We start from the raw sequence: 25,509 nt of genomic DNA on the forward strand, positions 1-25,509 counted from the left end.
GGGATCGATGGCAAAACCACCTCTGACTTCACAGCACTTCAAAGGCAAGGCCTGGTTGGCACTACCTATGTCAGCGGCCCACACCAGATATATGAATTTATATTCTGAAATTTATCAACCCACATCTCTGGCTACAAGTTTTACTGAACATTTTATTTAACGTAGAGAAGGGACTGTTGTAAACCACATTATAAATCCCCTTTTGGCAGCCTAACCAAAGCGTATGGCACTTTATGTGCCACAACAGCAGCTCAAACACACAGAGATTTCTCTGCAAAGACTCATTCCTCAACAGTGAGTCAAAAAAATCCCCCAAAAAGTAAATTTACTGCAAAATGGAAATGTTCTTTGCAGCAATGCCAACCAAAGTATTGGTGTTCATGTTCCCTTTCACCCTCTGGTGTCTGAGCTGCTGTCAGAGGGGCTGGAACCTGTGCACATGGACATTTAGGGAAGGCTTTCACTTACAAGTGCTGCTTCTCTCTGGAGAAGGGGTAGGAGAGGCGCTTCACTGTCTGAGGTTTGTGTTCTGCTACTTTTGGCTGGATGGGCTCCGTTATTTTTTGAATCACAGAATTAATCTTTTTCAGGAGGCCATGGGTCTGGTTGATCTGATACATCTGAAGGGGCAAAGAGGAAAAAAACAAACAGTAAAACTTTACTGCTTTTTGGTTATCCATAGGTCAGAGTGAACTGTAAGGAATAAACCAGCAATTAGATGATAAATATATCACAATAAACTGTTGAGGAGTGTGGTTTACATTCTTGAAATCATCCAGAAAGAAAGGGATGGGAAAGTGAAACCAAGGGTTAGGGAACCACAGAATCACAACAGACTTTTTTATCTAATTGTGCTTCTGATTAAAATCCTTGGTGAGGCAATAATGGGGATTAATATAAAATCCAAACTAAAAGTGTGGTTTTAGTGTTGTAATAAATGATACTGGGCTTGGAGACTGTCTCTCGCTCCATTATGGACTTCCCTGTGCAGTCTGGGACCTGCACTTAGTCTGTGTTTAAATATTAATCCATCTCTGAGCTGTGCTCACTGAGCAGGTAGCTATCTATCTATCACAGGTGATTTAGAATTGATGAAAATATACTGTCATTCCTTTAATGATATTTCAAATATTCTGAAAGGTAATTTATTTTGTGGTAGAGTGGTCCTAGCCCCTGTGAACGTGACTGTGTACATGAATAGTCACTAAACCACGAGACAAATTCTTATCCTTGTGTTCAGTTTTAGCAGCCTTAAGGTGAGAAAAAAATGTCCAAAAGGCACACAGAAATTTCACCTTCAATTGAAACCTCTTCTTTTAAAACATACTGAGGATGAAATCACTCTCATCACGTATAGATAAGTGGTAGCAGCCAGAAATTTTTGATTTCCATTCTTCCTTCCACTTTTTCCTTCTTCTGTCCCAAGCAAGTACATTTGCGACTTTCATTTCTGGAGCACATCAGTTAATTGTTTTTAAAATGCTCGTGGAAAGAGAAGTCTGCATTTGCAAGGTGCTCTGAGAGGAACATACGTTTAAGCTATGCCTTCATGAGAAAAATAAAAAAAATCAGGACTCACCTTTTTTGTGGGCATCTTGAGCTTAAGGAATTCTGCCTCTCGACACAATACATTCCATGGTGCATGTATTTTTACAAATCCAATCCCATGGATTTTAGTCTTTAAAAAAAAGCAGGGGAAAATGTTGCTGATGAGAGGAAATTAAACACATTACCCCTTATGATTCATTGCTATTTAAGGAACAAGCAGTCCATTAGGGCCAGCATGATAAATCTCAATTGTTTGAGAGAGTTGGTTTCTAACAACAGGACAAACACTGAACACTTCATGTGCTGAGCTGCTATAGAATATGTCTCAAAAAATGCTATTTTCTCCCAGAGCAATTACCACAAGGTTAAACACCTAAAAACTGTTTGGGAAATAGAAGCCAATGACTGTAGACACAAATACAGGCTGAGCCAGTTAAATTTGAAGCAGGGGCATCCAGCCAAAATGGTGTGATTTGGTGAGTGTGCTGTAATTGCTGGGGCTGAGAGAATTCCTGCTGCTCATACCTCAGAGGAGCAGCTTCAGAATCAAATGTGAATATCTTGATTAAACCATTATAATTAGGAAAACCAGTAGGAAGAACTCTACCAAACAAAGCAAAAGGAGGATAGAAGTTATTGGCAATGTTAGTGGTTTGCCTGTAGCCCGGTAATTCTCTGAGCTGTGTTCTAGAGGGCCGGACATAGATGTTTGCTCCTAGCACTCCCACATACACCCATGTTTGCTCCCCCTGGAGCAACTGTTCCAAAGGCACTGGGTAAACGATACCTGACTAGGAGGCATTCAGCAAACAGAGGGGAAATGAGCTTTAATGAGTATTTCTTCTAATCTTGCTGCTGCACCAACTTAGTGATTGTAATAACTAGCTTTCACACAGCAGTATTCTTACTAGCTCTCTAGAAACTGGTTACTCAGAGGACCATGGAATGGTTTGGGTTGGAAGACAGCTTAGGGATCATCCAGGTCCAACACTCCTGCCATGGACAGGCCTGGCTTCCCCAAGCCTTGTCCAATCTGGCCTTGTTTTAATCCATTTTTCATGGACATCTAGCCACTGACTGCAACTTTTTGTGTGTGACCATCCAGCCATTTCATTGAAGAGAGCTTAAGTGATTTATTAAACACCATCTGTTTAAGAAGCCTTTGCTCTTTTGGAATCACTGAGGTCTCCAATGAAGCTTTGTGTCTTTCCAGGCCCAAGTGATTGCAGATCTTTTCCCCTACATGGACATGCTGGCTGTGGAATCTGATGTAAATCCCTGAGTCTTGCTTTCATCTCTACACTTTCATCTTATGTGTTTTGGTGTCTTGCACTGAAAGGACAGGGTTTCCTCTCTTTCACAGTGTCCTGGCTTTACCCCTGAGCCCTTCTGGATCATTTGAAATCATATTACATATCATAAGGTGGAACCTCCCATCTGGCAAAGGATTTAAATATCCGTGAGTTGGCACAGGCAAACTTCCCTGTTTGCTACAGGAACCTGCAAGGTGGACAGAAAGCAAGTCTGATTTTCACTGGGGGAAAGAGATGGGAAAGGTTTTGGGGTGGTCTTGCATTGTACCATGCTAAGTATATATATTACATATAATATAGAAAAGATATAAATGTCTGTAATTTGTGAGTAATAGGTGACATTTATTTTTTTACAGTATGTTCCCAGGTCAAAATGTTTATCTCAACTTTTAGATCATGTAAATAAAACCAGCATAAATGTTTACCCCCTCTCTCAGGATTCTGAGGCACATTGGTTGGGTCAGATAGTTGTAGCAGCTTTCTTTGAAATGAATACTGCTGTGTCTATTTCTACTAATCACACACTGGCTGCACTTCACATACATCATTTTTTACATGGTCTAATGGACTTTTAATAGAATATCCTGTTTTCAGGGTGCAGGTGGAAGATGTTACAAGCTGTACTGTTCATGTCTAAGAATGGAAAGAGCAAGCAGTAACACAGACCCATGTGGTCCAGCAGGAGTGTGGACCAGAGCCTCCTGAACAAATTTAATTCTCCTCAAGCCTATATTGAGGAATAAAGATGACACAGCCCATATCAGATTTTTTTTTTGTCTCAGAACTGGAATTGCCAGAGGATCCAAACCACTGCATACTGTAAACCCACCAAACTTGGATTAGTTTTCAGAGCAATTTAAGCAGCTTCACTTCCAGATAGCACAACACAGCCGTGTTGCAATGGTAGGTATGCCACAAATCCTGGCCAAATCAAGTCAGGAACTTCACCTCATCGGGGCATTTACAGCACCATAGCACACTCCTGTGCAGCCAATTAAATCTCAGTGGGTGAAGATGGCACTGACTGCCAGAACTGCAATCAAATCCTGCATGAGCTGAGCTTGAACTTGATCAGAGCCAGGTCCACAGGCACAGCTCAGCATCCCCCAGGACCTGGCCATCAGTGACCCTCTATCTTTAACGCTTTCAAGTGGATCCTTACATCTTCATCACGTTCCAGCTCCAGCCCAGCCTCCACAAGATTCCCTTCATACTCCTCCCTGCGGAACCTCTTGTCATCCTCGTGGTAATCCATGTGAGGCTCACTCTCCCCCATCTCCAGCTGCACCCCCTTCCCAGGGAGTGGCTGGTCCTGCTTGGTGCTTCGAACACAGGCATCATTCTGCTGAGCTCTCCTGGCCAGAGTCTTCCCAGCTGAGGACCTCTTGTAGTGGTAAACCAGGATGTAGTCCACCTTCCTCTTGCCATCTCTGAAGTAGAGCCCGTATTTACAGTCAGCATCCGGGTTTTTGGATAGGGAATTCAATAACTGGAAGTGGGGAATGGGGGTGTGGACAGAAGAAGAGAGAAGAATAATGAATGCGCACCCCAACACAAGCACTAGACAGACCATCCTCTTCTCTCAAGGCTCCTTTTGCCTAGAGCACATGATGCCCTCTCTCCAGACAGCCAGCAGATGGGAGGAGTCCCCCCCATGCTACTCTGAAAATTTTTGCAAGTTAACACCTTTAATTTTACTGATAGCCAGCTGGGATTTTATTGGCCAGAAATAAATAGATTGCATGACTGGGATTTAATCTAATCACCAACACACTGGTTCATAAGTCAGCTACATTCTGGGTTTGGTTTTCTCCTTTGGGGGTTAATCACCACTAAGATCATCTGTCCTTTTCCACCCATGACATCTGCAATGCTGCAATTCTGACAAATAGATTAATATCATGTGGAAGCATTTCTCACTTCTCTTATCTATCATTGCAAGTCCATATCATCTGAGAAAGAGATCATCTTAGATACAGATTGAAGGGAGCCAGCTGGTCCTCTGGCGCAGCCAAAAACATGATGGAAAGTAGCCAGGGAAGTGGGGTCACTGCTTATTGAGTTCACCACTTCTTTTTCCCACTTATAAAACCTATGTCACTATGCAATCTGATGGTGGCAATGGCTTTATTCCCAGCCTGAGTTAATGCTGGGTAAGTGTTGCAAGATACATGAAAGGTAAGGTTTAAAACACAATTTCATTTCCAAGCATTTATCTGAAAACTGCACAGGGCAACTGTAGAAGCAAGCAAACAAAAGGTACTAACAATTAATTTATTTCTACTTTTATAACACTTCTCATGCATAATTCACAATTCTACCCTTGGAGATGCACTATTAAAAAAAAAAAAAAAGAGAGAGAAAATTCGCTAGTAACTGGCATTTGATTTTACAAAAATTTCCAATCACAGGAGTGGCTTTTCAGTGACCAGGGAACTTTTCTGGCTTTTAAGTTTATAGAAGACTGTTCATCTTCAATAGAGGGAAAAAGACTTGTGCTCCAAAAGAGAGCAATTGGTCATCATTTGCAAAATGCTAAAATCTGTTTGAGATGTGTACACTTGCTTACTTCATATATAAAACATGAAATGTAAGTTATTTTAGTTAGCCTTTGCTACCTGCTTCCCTCTCCTTTAGGATCTCATCCCTCTTTCCCACTTAACCTAAACCCTTTACAGCAAGTTAATAAATATAGAATAAATACAACATTTGTAGCCACCATGGAGTTCACTCATTGTTTTCTTGCCTCTTTTCCCCCTTCCATGAAAACAGGGGTGGTTACTTAGCCACTATGGACTCCTCAGGGCACAGTCTGTTAATGTTTGTGCCCTGCCTAGATATTCTCATTTAGTTCATAAGCATAACTTTGATATCAAAGACCATTAGTAACTATTACTTTCCAATTGCTTTATGATTAATGGCATGCACCTGTGAATTCAGAACATTTTTTTTTAAAGCAAGCTGACAGTCTGCTTGTGACAGGCAACTGACTTATGCAAATTTCTACAGAAACAAAATATTAACAAATGGCAACTAACAGGATTGTGTTTAATTTTTTTTTAAGATGTGTTGATCTTACTAATTTATTAAACAGCAGTTTCTGAAAAACTGGGCTGAACCACCACTGTGGCTACTAAAGCCTCAACAAATTCATTTATATGTGAGAACAGCCATATCCCACAGGAAACAGCCAAAACATTTGATTCTGTTTTAGAGAAATTAATGGTCAGTTTATTTTAAGGATGGGGTATAAATGCTGAAAGATACTCATGGGCCAGATGTTTTCTTGCAGTGCTGCTGTGTTTAAATGGAGTTGCATTGACTTAGACTATGTAAAGCTCATGTCTCATCACCTGTGAGTGAGACAAAGACATTTCAGTTTCACCACAGCAGGAAGATTTTAACACCCTGACAGAATCATTCCTCCATGCTTGACCCTAATTTTAAGCATAAGCACAATAAATCACATTGCTTTTTCTGGTATCTCTTTCCCCAGCAAATGTTGTATAGCCCACTCCACCATAATAAACTTATTTTTATGTTTTAATTGCATAACCAAGTCTTAATTATACCAGGTATTCATATTACTAACTTCCTTTAAAATCTGTGTTAAAGATTTTAACCAAGGAACAATTAATGACATTGGAAATCTAATCTCTATTGTGTGCTGGAGATCAGTTTAATGTTACCTATGTTAACAATGGCTTTTGCATGAAATTTTAGACATTCTCTTTTGTTCTTCTCAGCACTGACAAGAAGATGTAAAGGTTGGCACAGCCTTATTGCCAGATTCCTTACTCTGACAAGAGTCAGCCCCTTTTTACGCTACAGGTTATACCAGATTCCCTTTCTCACACATCCAAAAACAACCCCCACCGCATCAGCGTGGACTGTGCCTAGTGGCAATCCTTCCCAACACCTTGGAAAAATGGAGGGAGAGGATTTCAGAGCATCCTGGGAGTGCAAAGGATGAGAAATAAGCTGAGCAGCGAAGTGCAATGTGCCTGTTCTGACCCAGCAGTCCGTGATTACTCACCGTGCTCTCATGCTGGTCGTAGCCGATGTCCTCGATTGCTCGGATGTTGATGATGTGGATGCCCTTCTCCTCAGCAGGTAGACAGGAGTACTTCTTGTTCACCTTCATTCCAGTCTCCTCTGGAGCCTCACTGAGATCTTCTGGCAGAAAATCCACCCCATGAAACTCGCTGTCTGCATCTGAGAAGGAAGGGAACAACTTTATCAAGACACTTTAATCCTAACACTTGCTCCTCCCAGAGCCACCCAAAAGCTGAAACGTATCCTGTTCCTGCCTTCTCCTGCCAATGAGTACTTGGGCAGGGCTCCCACCCCTTCTTATTTCCTCCCTTCTCAGCTTTCCTCAGCCCTCTTCAGCCCTACCTGTGTCTCCTCCAGAAGAAGAAGAAGGGTGCTCAGTTAAATTTTATCCTGCACTGGTGTCTCAGGATGTTTTTACCCTGTGGGCTCATGGAATGATTGTATTTCTTGGCAAGAGGAGAAAAAAGGGGTGGGGGAAAGGGAAAAACTGCTGGTGAGGATAGGTACAGTGGTGCCTTCCCCTTTTCAGGAGGCGTTTCTCCTTTAACTTGTTCATGATGAAAAACTAAGTCAAGGGTTTCTCCTCAACCTACATCCTGCATCTGATTTACTGAACCATTCTTATTTAAGTAGTCTTGAATATCTGGAGGTTTCTCCCTCTCAATCTGCTCCTGATGAAGACATCACAATTGTTTCCATTTCCTGTTTAAGTACATAAATAGGCTAAGTATTTAATGTAAAAATTTCACTATAAACTGAGAACCAGTTAAGTGACAAAATGCAAACTGATGTTTGCATATTAGCACTTCTGCAAGCAATAGAACGCAAAGTGTTCCAAGATTTTATTAATTTCAACACTGAAATAAAATACTGTAACATGGTACCCTTTTTTTTTTTTTGAAACTACAGGAGCAGTCCTTGTTCGTCTAAAGAGTGAAGGTAAAGCAAGAATTGTAGAATTTATGGATACTAAATTCGCTTTCCAAAACAACAAAAACCTGAAATCAAGTTATCCTATCTGTGTCTGGTTGAACTTCAGGGATAATGTCAAGGGAAGAGACAAAGAAAAATCCAACTACCCCGCAAATTTGTAGATGATGTGAAATTGAGGAGCAGGACTGATAAGCTGGAGGGCTAAGCTACCACTTCAAGGGGTTTTGACAGGCTGGAAAAATGAAAACCCAGAAGTCCCCTCTTATGTAGCCCAAAGAAGGGAGTCCCATTTCTGTCTTCAACTACCAACTGAGTAGGTACAGACACAGCAGTGCCAGATTCTTCTCACAGGTGCATGAGAAAAGGGTGAGAGGCTACAGACAAGCTGCAACAAGGGAAATTATGACCAAACATTTAAAAAAAAAATAAATTCAATTCTCTAACAAGAGTGATCACACAATGGGGAGGGAACCAGTGAAGCTACAAATCCCCATCCATCCCTGGAGAAGGTCAGAGCTTGACCACACTAGGCCTCAAGCAACCTGACCTAATCTGAATTTCAGGAGAGCACTTCAATAATCACTGCACTTCTGATCATGTGGGGACGAGGCAGGAGCCAGCATGGACAACAACCTTCAGCAGGCAGAGGAGGAGGATGCAACTGAAGCCTTGGCACATGTCCTGAGCTTATCAGAGAAAGGTAAACATTACAGTTATGAAAGACATGCTTCTGTGGAATTTGCAGTTGTGCTCCTCTGAAGCTTGCCACACCACAAGTTTGTGGATGCTCATTTCAGTTCTGGCCAATCTGCTGCCCCAAGCTGCTTTCATAGGAACACCAGTGCTCATTATCATCGTCACCTTACCGTAAATCTGGGCAGCAATCACCCTCTATATATTCATGAGCACAGCTTTTAACACCCACACCTCTGCAGATCCAGGCTGCTGTTCTTGGCTCTTCTTTAGCACTCTCCAATAGTTCTCCCAGAACAGACACCACACCTGAGATCTCAGGGCAGCACCACCAAACTCAGCAAGCCACTTAAAACAGCAATTTGTAATAGTTCAAGGATCTTATTTGGGGGGTAATACAGAGATGCAGCCAAAAATCTGCTGGTTCATGGGGGCAGCTGGTACATTTGTAACAATTCCCCTACATGTGTATGGTCTCTTTTTCCCAACACCCACAGGCATATAAGGGCAGGCTCCCTGAACAATGGGAATTGAAACAAGTGTGGGCAGCTGCAGAATCTTATGTACTAAAACCTTTATTCTGTGGCTGCAAAATACTCATAAAACAGTACAACTTTTGGAACTTCATAACCATAACAACTTGCATTTTTATTTGGAAGGATGCTGGAAACAACTCTGTAAAAACTGTGGATTAAATGTTGTAAAAGTCCTCTCTTTTCCCTCCTTTTGACACTGTACTAAGTAAAACCCAGTTATTTCAGAATTTTGCAGAGTGTATTAGAAGAGAAGCACCTTTTACTGGCTGTGAATCTGAATAATGGAGCTGTGAACTGAAAAGTGCTAGTTTAGGAATCACCACCGGGACAGAATAGGCTCAGAGAAGAAAATCACAAGCTTCATTGCACCCAAACGACCTCCCTGTGCTCTGAAGCTGCCCTTCCAAGCAGTGTTTATTAAGTCCCAGCACAGAGCAAGGAGACCTGCTCAAATGATTCAGCACCATTGTGCAAGCCCAAACAATCCCCCCAACAGAAGCATATATTTACATTTCTGTTTACACATCAGTAGCCTGGCAATATTGTAAAGAACGAGTGCTTCAGGTAGGTAATGAATCAGAATTTTGGTTTATTATGACTACTGGAAAATATGTGAATTGTGAGAGCTTTCGTGATATGATCTTAATTACAGGAAGTTTGATTTCTACACTTAAGGATGATGTCAGGATTAAATACTAAGTAAAGCCATCCAAACCACTTTGGTAATTACAAACCAAAAGGGATTACAAGCAGTTCACTTGTGTTGATTTGGCAGAGGTCAAAGCCTTCTGCTGCAGAGCACAAAAGCTCTTTTTTTTCCATGGAGAAGAGCATTTCAAAGACTTAAAACCATGAATATTTTATATTAATCACATTAAACAAGAACAATAATTTAATCTCACAATAAATTCATGTTCAGAATTATTTATGGCAAGACAGAAGAAGAAAGGTGAGGAGTGCAAAGAACATTAATGTTCTAATCCAGCTAGACTGACATCCTAATCTCTTTGCTGGGAGCTGAAAGAGGAGAGCATTGTAAAAACTGCTGGCTTTGCTGCCTTCTAATGCTGAGTAACCCACTCTCCTATTTATTAAGCAGAAAACACTACAACAAAGACTTGAAGAAACACTCAATACATTTCAACACAGCCAAAAACCATTACCAAAAACCCATGGATTCTGAGTCAGGAGAAGTCCCTAATATTCCTGGGACACAGAGTCAAACTCATCTTTGAGTCTCTCACTGTGAACAATATGGGAAACAAGACTGAACTAATAAAAAGATCCCTCAAACTCAAAACTATTTCCTCCTATGTTCAAATTTCAGTCACAGCTGTTAAAATTACCAACCTCATCTTGCAAAAAGTAACACTAATTAATTAATGATCACTTTCCCACCATTGAAATTTTGCACACTGTGTTATAACCTTTCCTCATTTAGACAATGCTTCTTCACTGGATGTTGATGACCAGGTGAATCAGAACCAACCACCTGCTGTAGAATCCAATGTATTTTCTCCTTGAATCAATGAACCATTAACGTTATAGTCATAATGATGCATAGCCACTGAATATTCCCTGGAAAAAAGTATTTTTGTTATTAAGATGAACTTAAAAATTTCATTCACACAATGCAACTCTTAAAAAAATACCCTGCGCTAGTTCTAAAGCATATTAAAAAAGTCTTGCACACACACATATATATGCTAAAAGAAACACACACAACCTGTAAGTAAAGGTTGAATATTTGTTTGTAATATGTTCTTTCTGCAGAGAAAACATTAGTGTATGCAATGCATTGGATAACTTTTGAATTTAAGTTCTTTTCTTGAAGAAAAAGTTTGATAAGAGATAAAACTCCTTTAGTGGGGTTTTGCTTGCTGCATATTGCCCCCTAGCAGCAGGATCCTCCTTCAGCATGTCCTTACCCAGTTCTCTACCTCTCGTATCACCCAAATTCCAAGTTAGAGGTTAATCCTAAGGAGAAAAACCATCATCCTCACAAGTGACTCGACTATCACTTCCCCTTTTTCTTTCCCCACCTCCTGATACACTCCAAGGCTGTAAAACCCCTGGAAAAACAAGGCCAGGCAAGTGCCAGGCAGGCCAAGAGTGCCACCCCAACAGCAGGTCTCGTTCCTGGCCAGCGGGTCATTCCTGCTGGCCCGAGGAGCCGTGCCCGGGAATGTCAGTGAGCCTGCTGGAATGCCAGCGAGGATACCCGCTGCTGGCAGGGAGGGCAGTTCTTTTTTTGGGATGCTGACACCTGTTTACGAGGCACTGGCCCCGGACCAACAGTCTGGGCAGGAGCTGCCGTGCTCTCCAAGGAACTCCTGCACACGTCCTGAACTTTTGTTCTGCTCAAAGTCCTGACATCAAGCATTGATTAACTCCACATCAGGGACAATTTCATCTAAATTCTCCCTCAGCTCTTCAGCTGTGAGCAGCCAGATGTTGCTTCGAGCTGCACTGCTTGTGGAGAGGCGGCAGGTTTCACTCGTACCACTGACTGGCCTGGCAGGAAAAGGGCTGCTGGAAAAGGCAGCCCATATCCCCTGGGGCAAATTTAAAACCTCTGGGGATTTTGATAGCTCCTGTCCAACCTTTCAGGGATGCAGGGATGTTGATATCTCCTGCCCTTCCATCTGCAGAAAGATGAATCCTGCCTCCTTCATCTTCTCCAACACCACCCTAAGTAGGACACTTTGGAACTCGCCCATCTCCTTTGCTTTTCCATTTATTTTAAAGCCTGTAGCCTATGTCTGTGCTGGCTATTACCTTAATGAATCAAACATGATTCATTATGTTGCTATGACCCAATCCATTAAAAAAAAAAAAAGCTCAAATAGTGAAATAAATCGTGGATTCCATGGACAGTTTCCTTTGCAGAGGAGAAATACTTTCAAAGCAAGATGACCTTGATGGGCCTGATGCTGACAACTCACACTGAAGGGCAGAGCCCATCCAGACGCTTTGTGTCCGGTGCTTGGGAGTCACACGGGTGGAAAAACTTCAGCTCCTGGCAGGATTATTTGGATGATCAGCTGGCTTAGCTCTGTTCCTCACTACTGAGAATGGTGGGGCTCTAGAGTGGGGCTGCAGCTTTCCTGGAAGGCTGTCTACAGCTTTAAAGTTATTGATCTATTATTAACAGCAACATACTCAAAGCAGGTTAGATGGACACACAGCTATGACATCATTTTTTATTTATGCCTGTCTATTTTTGTTTTTAAAGATTTATTTACCCTGTTTGCAGGATGCAGCCCTGGTCTTGAACACATGTCTGATCTGACATAAGCCTTGTAAAACGTAAAAACAAACAGCAAAATCACCTAAAACCTGTAAAGATAATGAACATTTTGACTGAAATTACATTTTCAACAGCATGCGAAAAAACAGAAAATACGAATTCTACCATAACACTACTGTCTGTTTATTTAGACCCCATCAAATCTCACATTTTATGAAAACACAAAGTCTCTTCCCATCCCAAGATAAATTTCACTTTTTTCTCAACACTATCAACAACTATTTAATGCTCTCTTAAGTAAATCTGTTTTCAGACATATTTCTAATATACTTAAGTTAAGCACTCTTCTTCTGCCAGGCACCAGAAAAATATTATTTGCTTCTGTTGCTATTGCACAAAGATCAGCACTAAAACTATGCTCAAGGTTATGGTGAAAACAAAACTAGATACGGGAGAGCTGCTGAATCCATGTTTCGTGAATCCTGTTAAATGTTTTGCAGGGTTATGATGCTCATAATTTTTGTTTGTGTGTTCCAAGGGAAGGAAGTTTTATCAATGGGAGCAGTAAGATGAAAGGAAAAAAATACAAAAAAGAGATTATGGTGAGAGAATTGGTATTTATTGGGACAGTGGATGCCTAAACTTGCACCAGAGTCTAAATACAAAAGGTATCTAGATACAGTTAAAATATGATGCGTACTTTCCTTTCCAGGCTGTAACAAAAGGCTCTTTATATCAAACATGTGGAAATGAGGATCAAAAAATTACCAGTTTTACTCTAAAATCTCAGTCATGGACTGCAGTCTGGGGCTGAGGCCACAGCACACGTGCTGACTCACAGAGCTGCTCTTTATCCCCCAGGTTTCCAATTTAAACTCTTAATCTTGAGACACTTGCACTCATGTTTACATTTCTATGCAAAGCCACAAGGGCGTTTGGGCTGCATAAACCCAGTCATGCATGTCTTGGAAGGCTTTGCTCACCTGATAAAGAGGGTTTGGACCACAGGCACCACATTCAGGAGTTGCTTTTCTACATTTGAGCTGACAGAGGCAGTCACTGGGGCTGGGTTTTGCAGGGCAGAGCTCCACCTTATTTATATATGTTTTTTGGGTGTGTCCAGGCAGGTGGAGCTGATGTGGTGGGGAGATGGAGCTGGAAGATATCCAGCCAAGGTCCTAGCTCTGTGATCCCTGAAGAAATCCAACCAAATCCTGCCCTGAGTAAGAGCTTGGCTCTCCTGAGTTTTCTTCATAGCCCTGCAAGTTTAACTCAACAACACCAATATAGGATAATAAAGGGCCAAGTTCCACCAGCAGTTGGAAGAATGTCCCTCCCTGAGCAAGGGAACACAAACCAGTGAGTGGGAAAAGCTCTACTGACTCCTGTCTATCCATGGGAATGCCATTCCCTGTGTTCCCCAGTCCTGAGGAACCAAACCAAGGCACACCAGAGGCAGAAGCCCTAAGAAGTGTCAATGCAACCAGACACTGCTCCTTGGATTTCAGAAAGAGATCTGCGAGGGTGCCATGTCCCTGCCAGCCATCTCTCCCCACGCCAGGGGATGCAGACACACATGCTGCAGGAAAACAAGACACTCTTGCTTAGGATTCCCAGAGGCCCCATCCTCAGTGGCAGAATTCTTGGAGCAGAAAGCTGACCCATCAGCAAAGACAGCTTCCCTTTGGGGCCAGCAAGGGGAAGGAATGGGCCAGTGCCTTGGTAAGGCTTCTGGACACCCCCAGGTGAAAGGCATAGTTGGAATGGCTGAGGATGGACATTCTTGGCAGTCTGGCCCTCAGCAGGGAAGCTGAGAACGACTGAGCCCAGGCTCCTTAAGGAGCTTTTGACAATATTTATTATCTAATACATCTTCATATCAAAGGAGCAGCCAAGATCCAGTCTACGTATAAACAGCTGCCCTGTAGGTTTTGTATGGGGACTGGCTTACTAATAAACCTGAATTATCCAAAGGCACACTGGTCAATCCACACTCCTGCCCAAAAACAAAGGAGAGGAAATTGCCATGAAATTTCTGTCACCTGCCCAATGGAAACAAGCAGAGCGTGGAGGGCTTTGTGGTTGCTGCAGGTGCTCAAAGGCAGCTGGGCCAAAACCTCTATCCAAATACCTAAGTTTCATTCCAAACTTGTTCCTGTTTGTTCTGCAGCAGCACTTTTCCAAAAGGACCTCAGACTCTATCTGAAAGGCATGGACCTTAAAGAGGCAGATTTCCACATCAGGATGTATGTGCCTACTACTGCTCCCCTCCAAAAACAAACAACAAACCCAAAGGAGCTCATATCACAAGAACCTAAGATGGATCTATTTTGAAGGATCATTGTGCTCAACCTGTGTATAAACAAAGACATATTTACAAACTCAGAGATATCCTAAAAAAAAAGACCCTTCTTTATAATTATGATGACCATGTAAAACACTAATGAAAACAGAAATTATAAAGGACAACTCTAGTCCGGTATTTTGTTTTAAAAAGTGTGAGACAGGATTCTCCCATTTTGCCATCTTTCTGTTCATTATTCTTTGAGAAATCATCACCAATCACAAGCATCACCTGAGGGGTATCATTCTTCCCACATAAAACCCTCAACACTCTCTTTGGTGGTAGAAATGAATCCTCTTTCACTGAGGAAATGCCTCTGAGCATCACAAAAGTATGGCCCAAACAAGCAAAACTAGAAATTACAGATTTTTGAGCAGCATGTCTTTTCTGTAGTCAAATCTTTAAATTCCCAAACTGCAGCTGTTCCACTATGAAAGAGCCCAAAGATCATCACAGGCACGTGGTTAATGATGGGCTGCCCAAAGATATTCTGGGTAAGAAAGGAAACAGCAGCTCCTGCCAAGAGCAAGCATTTGACATCAACACAGAGAGAAAGAGAGAAAACATTATTTGTTTTCATATTTCCTGAGAAAGACATTGAAGTTGTAACCTTGTTATTTATGTAGGGTAAAGGTTTCATCCGAGAATTTAGGAAAGGAATTTATTTTCCCCTGAAGTGTGATTAAGTTTATAAGCCTAAGACAAGTTTTGATTGTGGGTTTTTTCTGTTTTGGTTAGCAGAATAATATTTCACTTTCTGTCTTCTCTTTTTTTGAAAAAAGGAAAATATGCTGTTCATTTATCTGGTAAATGTTTATCCATTCTGTGTTAAAAACCCCTAAACAATAGAATAAAATGGAATTAAACTTTAATATATTGCTTATCTTCAAGCACTGAAACACTTGGAAAAATAATACTCTGCATGAAAATAAAATCCCCATGTTTTACCAGAATGTTTAGAAAAGTAATTTTTTTGGCTACACTAAAGGACAGTATCTGTTATTCCAAAAACTTTTTCAAAATACATTGTAAATGGCTATTTACAAACTTGATTGCTTTTTAATAGCACATACCCTTATCCTGGTGAGTTTTACAAAACACATTTTTGTCAGCTAGGTTGCTAGTCTCATGAACAGTCTCTACAATTTTAGTTTGGGTTGTTTTTTTTCAATATTCAAGCTCTTTGGAAATTATCTTGAAGTGGTTGCTTTTAAACCTGCAATAAAGGTATTGCTGATGGAGAGAAAGGAAAGTTCTGACTGCAGTAATGATGTCAATATTGGTATTTTTAAGGAAGAGAGGGCAACTAGCTTAATGAAAACAAAGGTATTGCAGTTCTAATTGATTTCAAATCTGACTAAGATAACATGCTAGCAACATCTTTGGGCCATTTGCTTAACCAACCTTTTGGATGTCTGTGGCCTGTAGCAATTGCTGGTTTTTATTACGATATTGCACAACGTATTTCTTGTGTTTGAGGGACAGACAATATTTAAAATATTTGAACTGGTTGCAGAGGGTGAAAAAAAAATGTTAGATGGGGTAAATTTTTGTTTTCATTGTCAGATTCCAGCCCAATTCTGCATCACAGCACCTTCCCATGAAGATAAGGATGGACAGAGAGGTGGGCACCTCACCACAGCATCCCCCCGAGCCAGCATACACTTGTTAGGTTTCTGTATCTATTTGTTTTCTTTGCCTGATTTTAACACAATTTTTTTATTTAGGTGAATCTAATCCTTCTTCCCTGAAAACTTTCATCTCTTACCTGTATTCCTTCAAGAAGTATTTGTAACTCAGATCAACAGTTTGAATTCTTTGTGCCTTTTCTCGCTGCAGGCTGGTTTTTGCCTGTCCTTGGGACCAGAGATAGGCAGGACAGCGAATGCCACCACAGCACACCTCCAGGCAGTCCAACAAGATCCTTCAGGGAAACTTCAGAGCACAAAGCAAAGTCTTCTTGAGTAACATCCCACAGTGGTACAGCACAAAATGTATTTTATGAAAGGGTGGATGCTCCAATGGCACTGAAAACTGGAGCAAGCATAAATGTAGGCATGAGTTGACTCCACCCAAAGCTTTTGGAGCTCCAGTTCTCATAGGAGGAAAGGACAGTTCTCATGACAGACCCAGGTTGTCACTCCTGAACATGATGTTCCAGTGGGAAAAAACCCATCATCACACCTACTCCAGCCCATGTAACAATTCCCACAGCCCCCACTGGGATCTCACCAGGCTACAAAACACCGAGTACTTTGTCTGCTAATCTTTACACTTGCTAATCAGCCATCGGGCTCTTGGGAAGGACTCAGCCTACGACATTTTAAACAAGATTTAAGAAGCCAGGCAGAAAAAAATCAGCTGTTTACAGAAAAATCTGTGCCTAAATGCTTCTTTTCATGGTAAAACAATGACTTGCTGGTTTGACAGAAAGGCACACTTCTTGCCAATCGTGAGTCTTTTGAGCACTTATATCCTGTTTGGCTTCTCTCCTTTATGCCTATTTATTTGGGAAATTTATGGTGTGATTCTCAGAGGTTCGGATGCTGTATCACTTATCCACGTCAATAAACAATCTGGAGCACTGTTTAAATATGGAAACACTTTGTAGCAGCACAACCAAAGGCACTGGTTGTACTGCTGCTGTGCCCAAGGGACAAAAAGAAGGGGGGAGAAAGGGAACTTTTGGTGAAGACAGCCATTTATCTTTCATCAATCCACCAACACCACTGGGGCACACCACACAGCTGGAGGATGTACAAATACTGCCCATTCTGCCCTTGAGCTGGACACTCTTCTGGTTTGGGTGAGGATATAATTGGTTGTACCATCTACTGGCAGTTCTGCTCTCTCCTTAATTTTTAGATGCCAAAACTGAATCTGTTTCTGCTCATGTCCCAGTGTCTGGGTTTCAGGAGACACTTTGTGTTGAGAACTTCCAGCCACTACTGGTAGCAGAGGAGCTCTTGGTGCAGAGCTGCAGAAAACAGTGTCAAGCCAACTGGAAGCCAACACCTTAAGGTCAAACTGCACACCCACTGCCTGTCCACCCTGTGCCCAAACACAGCACGACTCCTCCGTTTCAAGGAACACCCACAAAAATATCTTTCTCGTGACTGTAGATCCTCAATGAGCCCATCAGAGCTCCCAGCATGGTGTAACACATGTTCTGCTCAAATACAGACTGCTCCTACTCTTCTCCAGAGTCGTCACCACCAGCACCATCTGGTGCCTCAGGATTCCTTCATTCTGTGTCAGTACAACTGTCCCTCTGTGAGAAACAGCTCAGAAACAGGAGAATTACAATTTAGAGTATGTCCAGTGAAGATGAACAAGCAATAGCAGCTTTTTTCTGGCATACTGCCTGAAGCACTCATCACCCGCTGTGTCAGACCCAGAAACTCAAATTTAAACAGATGCAAAATAACAGAGGGGGTTGTGGCAGTGATGGAGGGAGGAGCTTCTCTTCCCAGAACACAGTAAAAGAACTAAAAATCTACCCCCTCATCATCCACTTTCCCATCCTACACTGGATGGTCAAGAAGACAAACGCAGTGAGGGACAAATAAAGTGCACAAGTGATTAATTAACATTTAAAACATTCAAAAGCAGTTTAAAAAAAAAAAAAAAAAGCCTAGAGATGAGGCTCCAAAGCAGAGGTTCATGCTAGGGCAATAGTGGCAAAAAAACCAAACCAAACAAACATATATAAATAAAGTAAAACAAAACTATTTTTGTAATGGTACTTGAGAAATTTATGAATGGGATTCTGTGATGTGGTTGCCCAAAATAGCCAAGATTTGGACATGGTGACCCCAGGAGTTCCTGGGAGCAGCTGGCACAGAGGCCACGCATGAACAGAGGGTTTCCCACTGTTCCATCTCCTCTCCTGTCAGGATGGGCTTTTCCCTCTGAGTTCAAATAGAATTCAGCATCAGCATAAGGCACCTCACACTAGGACAAGGATGATAAATATTGCCCCAAAACCAACAACTCTATCTAGAAACCCAATGGGAACTTTGCAAACCCCACTTGCAAGATGCCTCTCTTCCTCTACTTTCTTCCAAGACATATTTATTTCCCTGAATTTCTTTTAATTTTTGTTGCTTTAGGCTGTATGCTACACATTTTTCTTGTGAAAAGATGCTTAAAACAGGATAAAGTACTCCAGGTCAGGCTTTTCCAGCCCTAAGCAGTGTTACTACATGTTCCCTACACAGAGATATTGTGGATTTATGTTTAGTTTATGAGTCCTAGACCCTTCTTTGAGGAACTGCAATTTAACTGGCTAATTATCCCCACCCAGATGGAGGCTCTTGCACTTGTCTGGTTCTCATCTACAGTCCTGGGAGCACATCCTTTTCCAGGAAGATAAGCAACTACAAGTCTGCTTTAACAACGCAAGATTTAAGGCTTCTGGTGCCAGATCCAAACCTCCACAGGCAGAGGCACAAAAAGCTGAAGGGGGAGCGCACTGACTTCACTGGTTCAAGTTTCAAGAGATTTTTGGTGGGGCAATCTGTCATCAGCAGTCTTTATTTTAGATCTTTTATCAACTGTCCTGCCATGTCCAGCCTAAAGTTGGCATAGAGGAACAGACCTGCCATTAACCCATCTGGGTGTGCTTTTTTTGAGGAATTTTATGGAAATACAAACCATATGTGACTGTACTCAAAGAAAATAAAACTGGTACTTTTGAGAGGCCTGATACTACACAGATCCAATACCTAAAATTGTGGAATTGGGACAGAAGTTTGGTTTTTACACAGTAAAACTTAGGAGGAGTAAACCTGGAGGAGATTCTTCTCTGTAAACATGAGAGCACATCTGACGTGGAGATCAAAAGGAGAACTTACACCAATTATACCGAAAAACAATCAGCGCTCCAGAACAGATAATAATGAGAAATGAACACTGAAGGAAACTTTGATGTACTTCTTAGATAACTGTGGTACTTTAAAATTGGATAGAGTTCAAACATTTAAAACATGTCAGTCTGAGATCTACATTTCAGATTGAGAATGTGTTGATGCACAAGTAGATTTTAAAATAAACGCATGGTGGAGCAGAACACAAATATGGATTAAAATTTAAAAAAAAACAAAACAAAACCCAAACTTCTGCTCTTCAGTTAAATCGCCCCTGTTGAAGAGGCTTTAAAACTACTTCTCCTTCACACAAGCTACACCCAAATGCCAAATTTTACTGAAATCATTGTGAATAATTCAGTTTGCAGCCTGGATTGGCTGGGGTGCCTGTTGACTCAGTGCAATTTGAGTAACGGGCACAGCCCAGATCACACTGCCAGCTCCTGCTCCCACCAGCGAGCACAACACTAAGGGCAAAACGTGTCAGTCCTGATGGAGAACACAAACCTATGGATATTTCAGCAGGCCCTTTTGTCTTGCTCATGCTAATGAAGATTTCTCAGGATGGGTAGGTCTGGTTCATTAGTGACTAAACTGTGGGACCAAGCTGAAAGGGTGTTCTCAAAAACATCAGTGTTCCAGTAGTGACAGGATGAGGAACAACACAAGGCAAATGGACTGAAATTTGGAGACTTTCAAGCTTCTCTAAACAAACTTCCTTACAATCCCATTTAGCAGTAAAATATTTTCCTGTAACACCCTTCACCAGGAAGTCACCTAAAACAAAATAAAGAACTAAAAAGACAGCTAAAGGCACAACTAAAAGGGCAGCTAAAGTTTTTCTAAGACTGCAGCTGAATGAAGAAGACAATGTGAAGACCCCACAGCCACCACAAGGTGGGAAAGAACCATTCTAACAGCACCATCAATCCCTCCATTTACACAAGAAATAATGTCTATGTGATACACTTCATTTTCACTCTCTGCAGCCAAGCCCTGGGAAGTGGATTTTCTCAGGATCATGATGTGACTTTTGATGGGCATCCAAAAAGATATGATAGTCTTCAAAATACTATGAAAATTCAGAAATGCTATTAACAACAAAAAGTGTTTCCCCCCTCCCTCACATTTCCTATTTACATCTCCTGTGTTCTGAAGTTTAAAATTCCTACGAAAGTCCCATTTGGGGGCATGGAGACCACAACTGGATGAGGTCCATGAGCTCCACAAAAAAATTAACATAAAGGTAATTTTTTAGAACACTCTCTCTGTATAAACTAGGAGCCAGCACATGCTGCCAGGATTACCCTTCAGGAACAATATGTGCCCGCACCTATTGGACTGTTTATGAAATTGGCCATTAAATTTAAACACTTGAGAGGATGAAGAAGAGCCTGTGGCTTGCTGGTTTTAATTACTTTGCTGAAGGGGGGCTAAGAGAGCGTGCGACAACTCCAGGGATGAGCAGAGCACATGGGAACAGCCCTGGATGAAGCTGCCCATGTGCCCTGTTACATCCCTGCTCCAGGAATTACGGCTTTTCAAATCTAAGCAAATTAACCAGCGGTCCTCATTAACCTGGCCAACCTTAAGGACATTTGATCCAAGAGCACAGAGTGGTGCATCAAAGGAGACGTGGGGCGCTCTCAGTTGCAAGCATGCATGGGCTTGCTGCTACCAGAATGTCCTGACATGTGTCCATCATGTCATTTTCAAAACAGCTGTTGCCCACTGGCGCTGTTGGAGTGTTTAATTACATGGAATAAGCACTTAGAGCCCAGTGCTGCTCCTTCTCCCACGCTGGGCCACCTGCAGGGCCACCACACTGGGCTCCTCTCACCCCAGGTGACAGAGCACAGCTATTACCTGCAGGGTGGCTCCTCCCTGATGCCCACACTATTCATTTTCTGCTGGAAACCATCCCCTGGCCTTCCAGTGCTTCTGGAGCCAAGCAAACACACAGCACGTGAAATCTGAACATGCACCATCACAAACAATGGTTTCCTTTCCTTAAGCGGCAAAAGGAAACAACTCTCTTTTTATATTCAGGGTGCAACAGCAACCAGCACCAAGGAAAACAGAGGTGGAAATACTTTCCTAAAGCCCTTTCCGAAAACATTTGCCATCTGCATGCTGGATGACGGACTGTGTCCACACACTGTGTGATTCCAGGAGCAAATTTCAGGGATTTCACATTTCTGAAACAGTTGGGAGTCAAATATTTTCCAGCCTGTATTTCTTTCAATCAACTACCTGCCTATTGGTTACAGAAATATTAGAAATCCTACAGTTCGTAACTCTTAAGGTCCAAATTCATTATTTGAACACATAAATCTGCTGAGACAACATGTACCTTCTCCTCTATCCTAAAAAAGGGTTCCTGGAGCCCGTGCAGCAAACTCCCAGGCAGCAAGCCCTGTTCATGGAAATGTGAAAGAAGAGAAACAATATCAGAGTGCCCCCTGTGTTTATAATTATAGCTTTAATAACATTCCACCTCCTTTCTAATTTTTCCTCCAGGTTCCATTTTTGGCCTGTTCTCAGTGACAGCCTCTCACAGGCATTTCCAAACTACAACACATACTTTGGTGAACTATCAGTTTCACTTACTCCACACCGATTTTTACTTGATGGCAGCATTTATTTTTCCTGGTGGGGCTATGAGTTATTCCCTCATAAATAATAAAGCACTTAAAGGGTAAGTGCTCTCAGAAAGATTTAGCAGGTTTTACTCATTCAGGTACACACCCATCTGTTCACTTTTATCTGGAGTTTTTGATGGGTTAAAGTTTTACATGGACAGAAGAAGGAATGACAGGATTGAAGTTTTAAGCTATGAGATAGTAGAGTAAATTAGGGTGGCACTACCAAGTCAAAGGAAAGGTGAAGGCTGCATGTAGCAGACTCAATCAATAAGTGATTGATCAAGTTTTTAAGCAAGAGAACGCTGAGGATGAGGCAAGATCTCCTAATGAGCTGAAGCTGGTCCCTGTTCCTGAAACCACACACAATAGAAAGCAAAGCACTTTGTTGATGTAAGGGCTCAGAAATGCTGCAGTTATAACCTTAATGGGCCAAGTTCATCATTTTACTGGATAAATTCAGTGAGGCAAGAGGGGTCTTTTCTTCTTTTTTTAACACGGTTCCTCGATCCCATCTGACACTGCTGTACCTCACCACTAAAATACAGAAAATGCAAAGTGAAACCCTTGTTCACACAAATTTTGACACACCCTCACTACAAAACACCAACCAAAGCAGATCATCACAAAAGACTTTGGCATGTTTTTGCAAAAACAGTCTCTCAAACCACACTTTCCAACCAGTGTGGAACCCAGAAGTTATGAATATGAAAGAAAACTCTTCAGGGCTAGGTTATCCTCCCTCTGTTTGGGCTCAGACTCCTTGCCCCCTCCTCAGACATGACTGGAGGCAGCCTGGAGATCCAGCCTGTAGGAATGTGCTGGTTTCCCACAGCAAATTTCTGCACCCTCCAAACAGGGTAAGTAAATAGCCCCTAAATAAAAATTATCTGTCAGTCATGCCACAGATGTAGAACAAATCAGGTTGTGTAAGACGAGAAGCTGGAAAAGAGAGATCACCCAGATTTACCCTCTTTCAACAGCTTTTAGAAAAGATCCTTTTCCCCTCCAGATGCAGCCTCTCTGGACTGTCCTGATGCTCTCACATGTAAGAGGACTCTTACATTCCTGGGCACAGCACATGGCAGAGGGATGGGAGCAGGGAACACATCTCCTACATCCAAGGAACTGACACTCCAAAGCATCCAGCTGCTCTCTGCATCCATTGCTTCTTTCCCAAATATAAACAGCTACTTACCCCATATCCCCAAGCTTAACAAATAGCTGGAGCACTATTGCTTTTTTTGGTTAAAAAGGGAAAATAACAGGAAAAAAAAAATAAAAAAGAAAGAAACAAAGAAAGAAAAAGAACAGACACAAAATTAAACAATCTAAATTAAGATAAACTCTGTGGTATTATCTGTCTCTTGTCAAAAAGTTATTAGGGAATAAAAGTGACAGACTGTCTACTAAGACATATCCCATGACCAAGTGACACACCTAAAACTTGTCAAAGACTTCCCTCTGTTGATGTGTCTGCTTATCCTTAGTGCCCACAGGTGTTATGTTACTGTATATTCTTGGAGGGTGGAAGCTCTTGATTTATTTGTTGCAGGGAAAGAACACTTCTTTCCCCCACCTGATTTCAGCCTTCTGATGTGACAGGTCTTTGTCTGCTCCTCACATAAACCAGAGAAGTCCTTGACTAAAACCAGACTCCATGTAATTATTTTCCCTTAAAAATAAAGTCAATAAAACTGGCAAACGTGAACAAAACTGGAACTGATCTATCAAAGAACTGTAAACAGATTTTCCTCCAGTGCACATTCTTCACATTGAGGAATTACTACTGGTCAGCATTAAAACCAGACAAACGATGTGGTGCTTTGGTGAAAGAGGGGATGCAACAACTCATATGAACAAGCTATGGAAATGGGTAAATGAGACGGTGCCTCAGCCCAGACAGCAATTGGCTTTTGGGAACTCAGTGTCTGGTGTCCAGCCTTTGCCGAGCACTGCATGTAGAGCCCCACAGAACATATCACATCAGAACTGAAGCACCAGGCTTGGCCAGCTCCGTTTGAAAACTGGGCTTCGACCACAGCTTTGATGTGGTTGTGCACTGGGTATGTTCCCATGAAGTTTTAATTCTTGTTAAAACTGCGGGAGGGTGGAGCAAGGACACCAGGAGGGCTCAGGAGAAAAGTGCTGCTGTGGGGGCAATCTGGAAAGGGTTTCCTCTGCAGTGAAGCCAAAAACATTCAGAGAGATTTAAAAACTGTTTGCAGATGAATATCTGTACTTTTTTTCTGAGAAGAAACTTTAAATAAAAATTAAACTGAGCAAATAAAGCAAGCTACAGGTATTGAAATAGAAAGTGTATGGATAATGGGAAGGAGAAAAGAGCAAGAGAAATGTTTCACATTGGAAGGTGCACCCAGGAGGGCAAGTACACAAGAGTTTGAGTCTGAGCAAGAGCAAACTGTGTGTCAGAAACCAGTCTACACCACATCAGCTGGATGGATGGAGAGACAGATCTTACCTGTTAATATTGCTAAGACTAGATTCAGCACAAAGATTCATTTGTTTCTTCATTATCTTTTCTTGAGGAGCAATTGAAACTCTTTTCCACACTGTATCTACTTTCATTTGCATTTGTCTCAATGCAACCTGAGTGATGTGATGGTAGCCCAACAACAGCAAAATGTTTCTTTCCCAGTGCTGTGAGGAATCCACAGTCCAGGGTAGCAGAATTCCCTGCCTACCTGGACTGTTGCTCAGAGCATCCCAACACCAACACAGCACTGTTTCATGTTGTTCTATCATCCAGCAGTATTGAGTCAACCAGAGAAGAAAAGTGCCTTCAGTCATGAAGTGAAGAAAAATCTCTGGCCTTCCCAGAAGGAAGTGCAGGGGGCAGTTCAAAGCTGAACCCTACGAAAACCCTGGTCACAGAGGGTTTTTCCTCTTAATATGGTTTAGATTAAAATTCTATCTATCTATCTGTCTCCACAACTTTGATGAAAATCTTGTTTTCTGTGTCAACCGAAAGCAATGAACTAAAACAAAGAATTCTACACATGTACATGCCTCCAATGTACAAACAACTGTCTGTTTCCATAGAAAAATCAGAGAACAAACTGAAATAACTCTAAAAAAATGAATTCCTGGTTTTGTAATAAAGGCCACATGGTCCACTCAAGTGAGCACAGAACTGGAGAGGCAAAACTGGTCGGTTTTACCCAAACACCACTACTGATTTAATCTCTTACTTCATCTCTTCTTCATCCCAGGACACATTCCTGTGGAAACTGCAGGACTCACCTCTTACTCAGCAGAGCATTGGCAGAATTAATTATTGAGCATTTAATCAAATCAAACAATGA

General features: G+C 41.7%; 1 protein-coding gene across 7 annotated transcripts in view; it reads right to left on the reverse strand.

The window, feature by feature from the left end:
- Positions 1-25,509, reverse strand: part of ANO1 (anoctamin 1) — a 71,414-nt gene that overhangs the window by 33,865 nt on the left and 12,040 nt on the right. For 5 of the 7 annotated variants that reach the window (XM_088057626.1, XM_014260425.2, XM_014260424.2 and 2 more), the window contains exons 2-5: positions 6,898-7,076; positions 4,024-4,350; positions 1,580-1,678; positions 469-620 (exon numbers count right to left, since the gene is read on the reverse strand). In XM_088057626.1, the coding sequence (XP_087913752.1) occupies positions 469-620; positions 1,580-1,678; positions 4,024-4,350; positions 6,898-7,005 (686 nt within the window). In that variant the 5' untranslated portion in view covers positions 7,006-7,076. Of the gene's footprint in view, positions 1-468; positions 621-1,579; positions 1,679-4,023; positions 4,351-6,897; positions 7,077-13,312; positions 13,384-16,441; positions 16,636-25,509 lie in introns of those variants that run through there. The other 2 variants (XM_088057625.1, XM_088057624.1) reach the window with 2 other exon arrangements.

Source organism: Pseudopodoces humilis, chromosome 7 (genome assembly GCF_049639895.1).
Source record: "Pseudopodoces humilis isolate 2021_Gansu_Grassland_sample_001 chromosome 7, ASM4963989v1, whole genome shotgun sequence".
Taxonomy (NCBI): Eukaryota; Metazoa; Chordata; class Aves; order Passeriformes; family Paridae; genus Pseudopodoces; species Pseudopodoces humilis.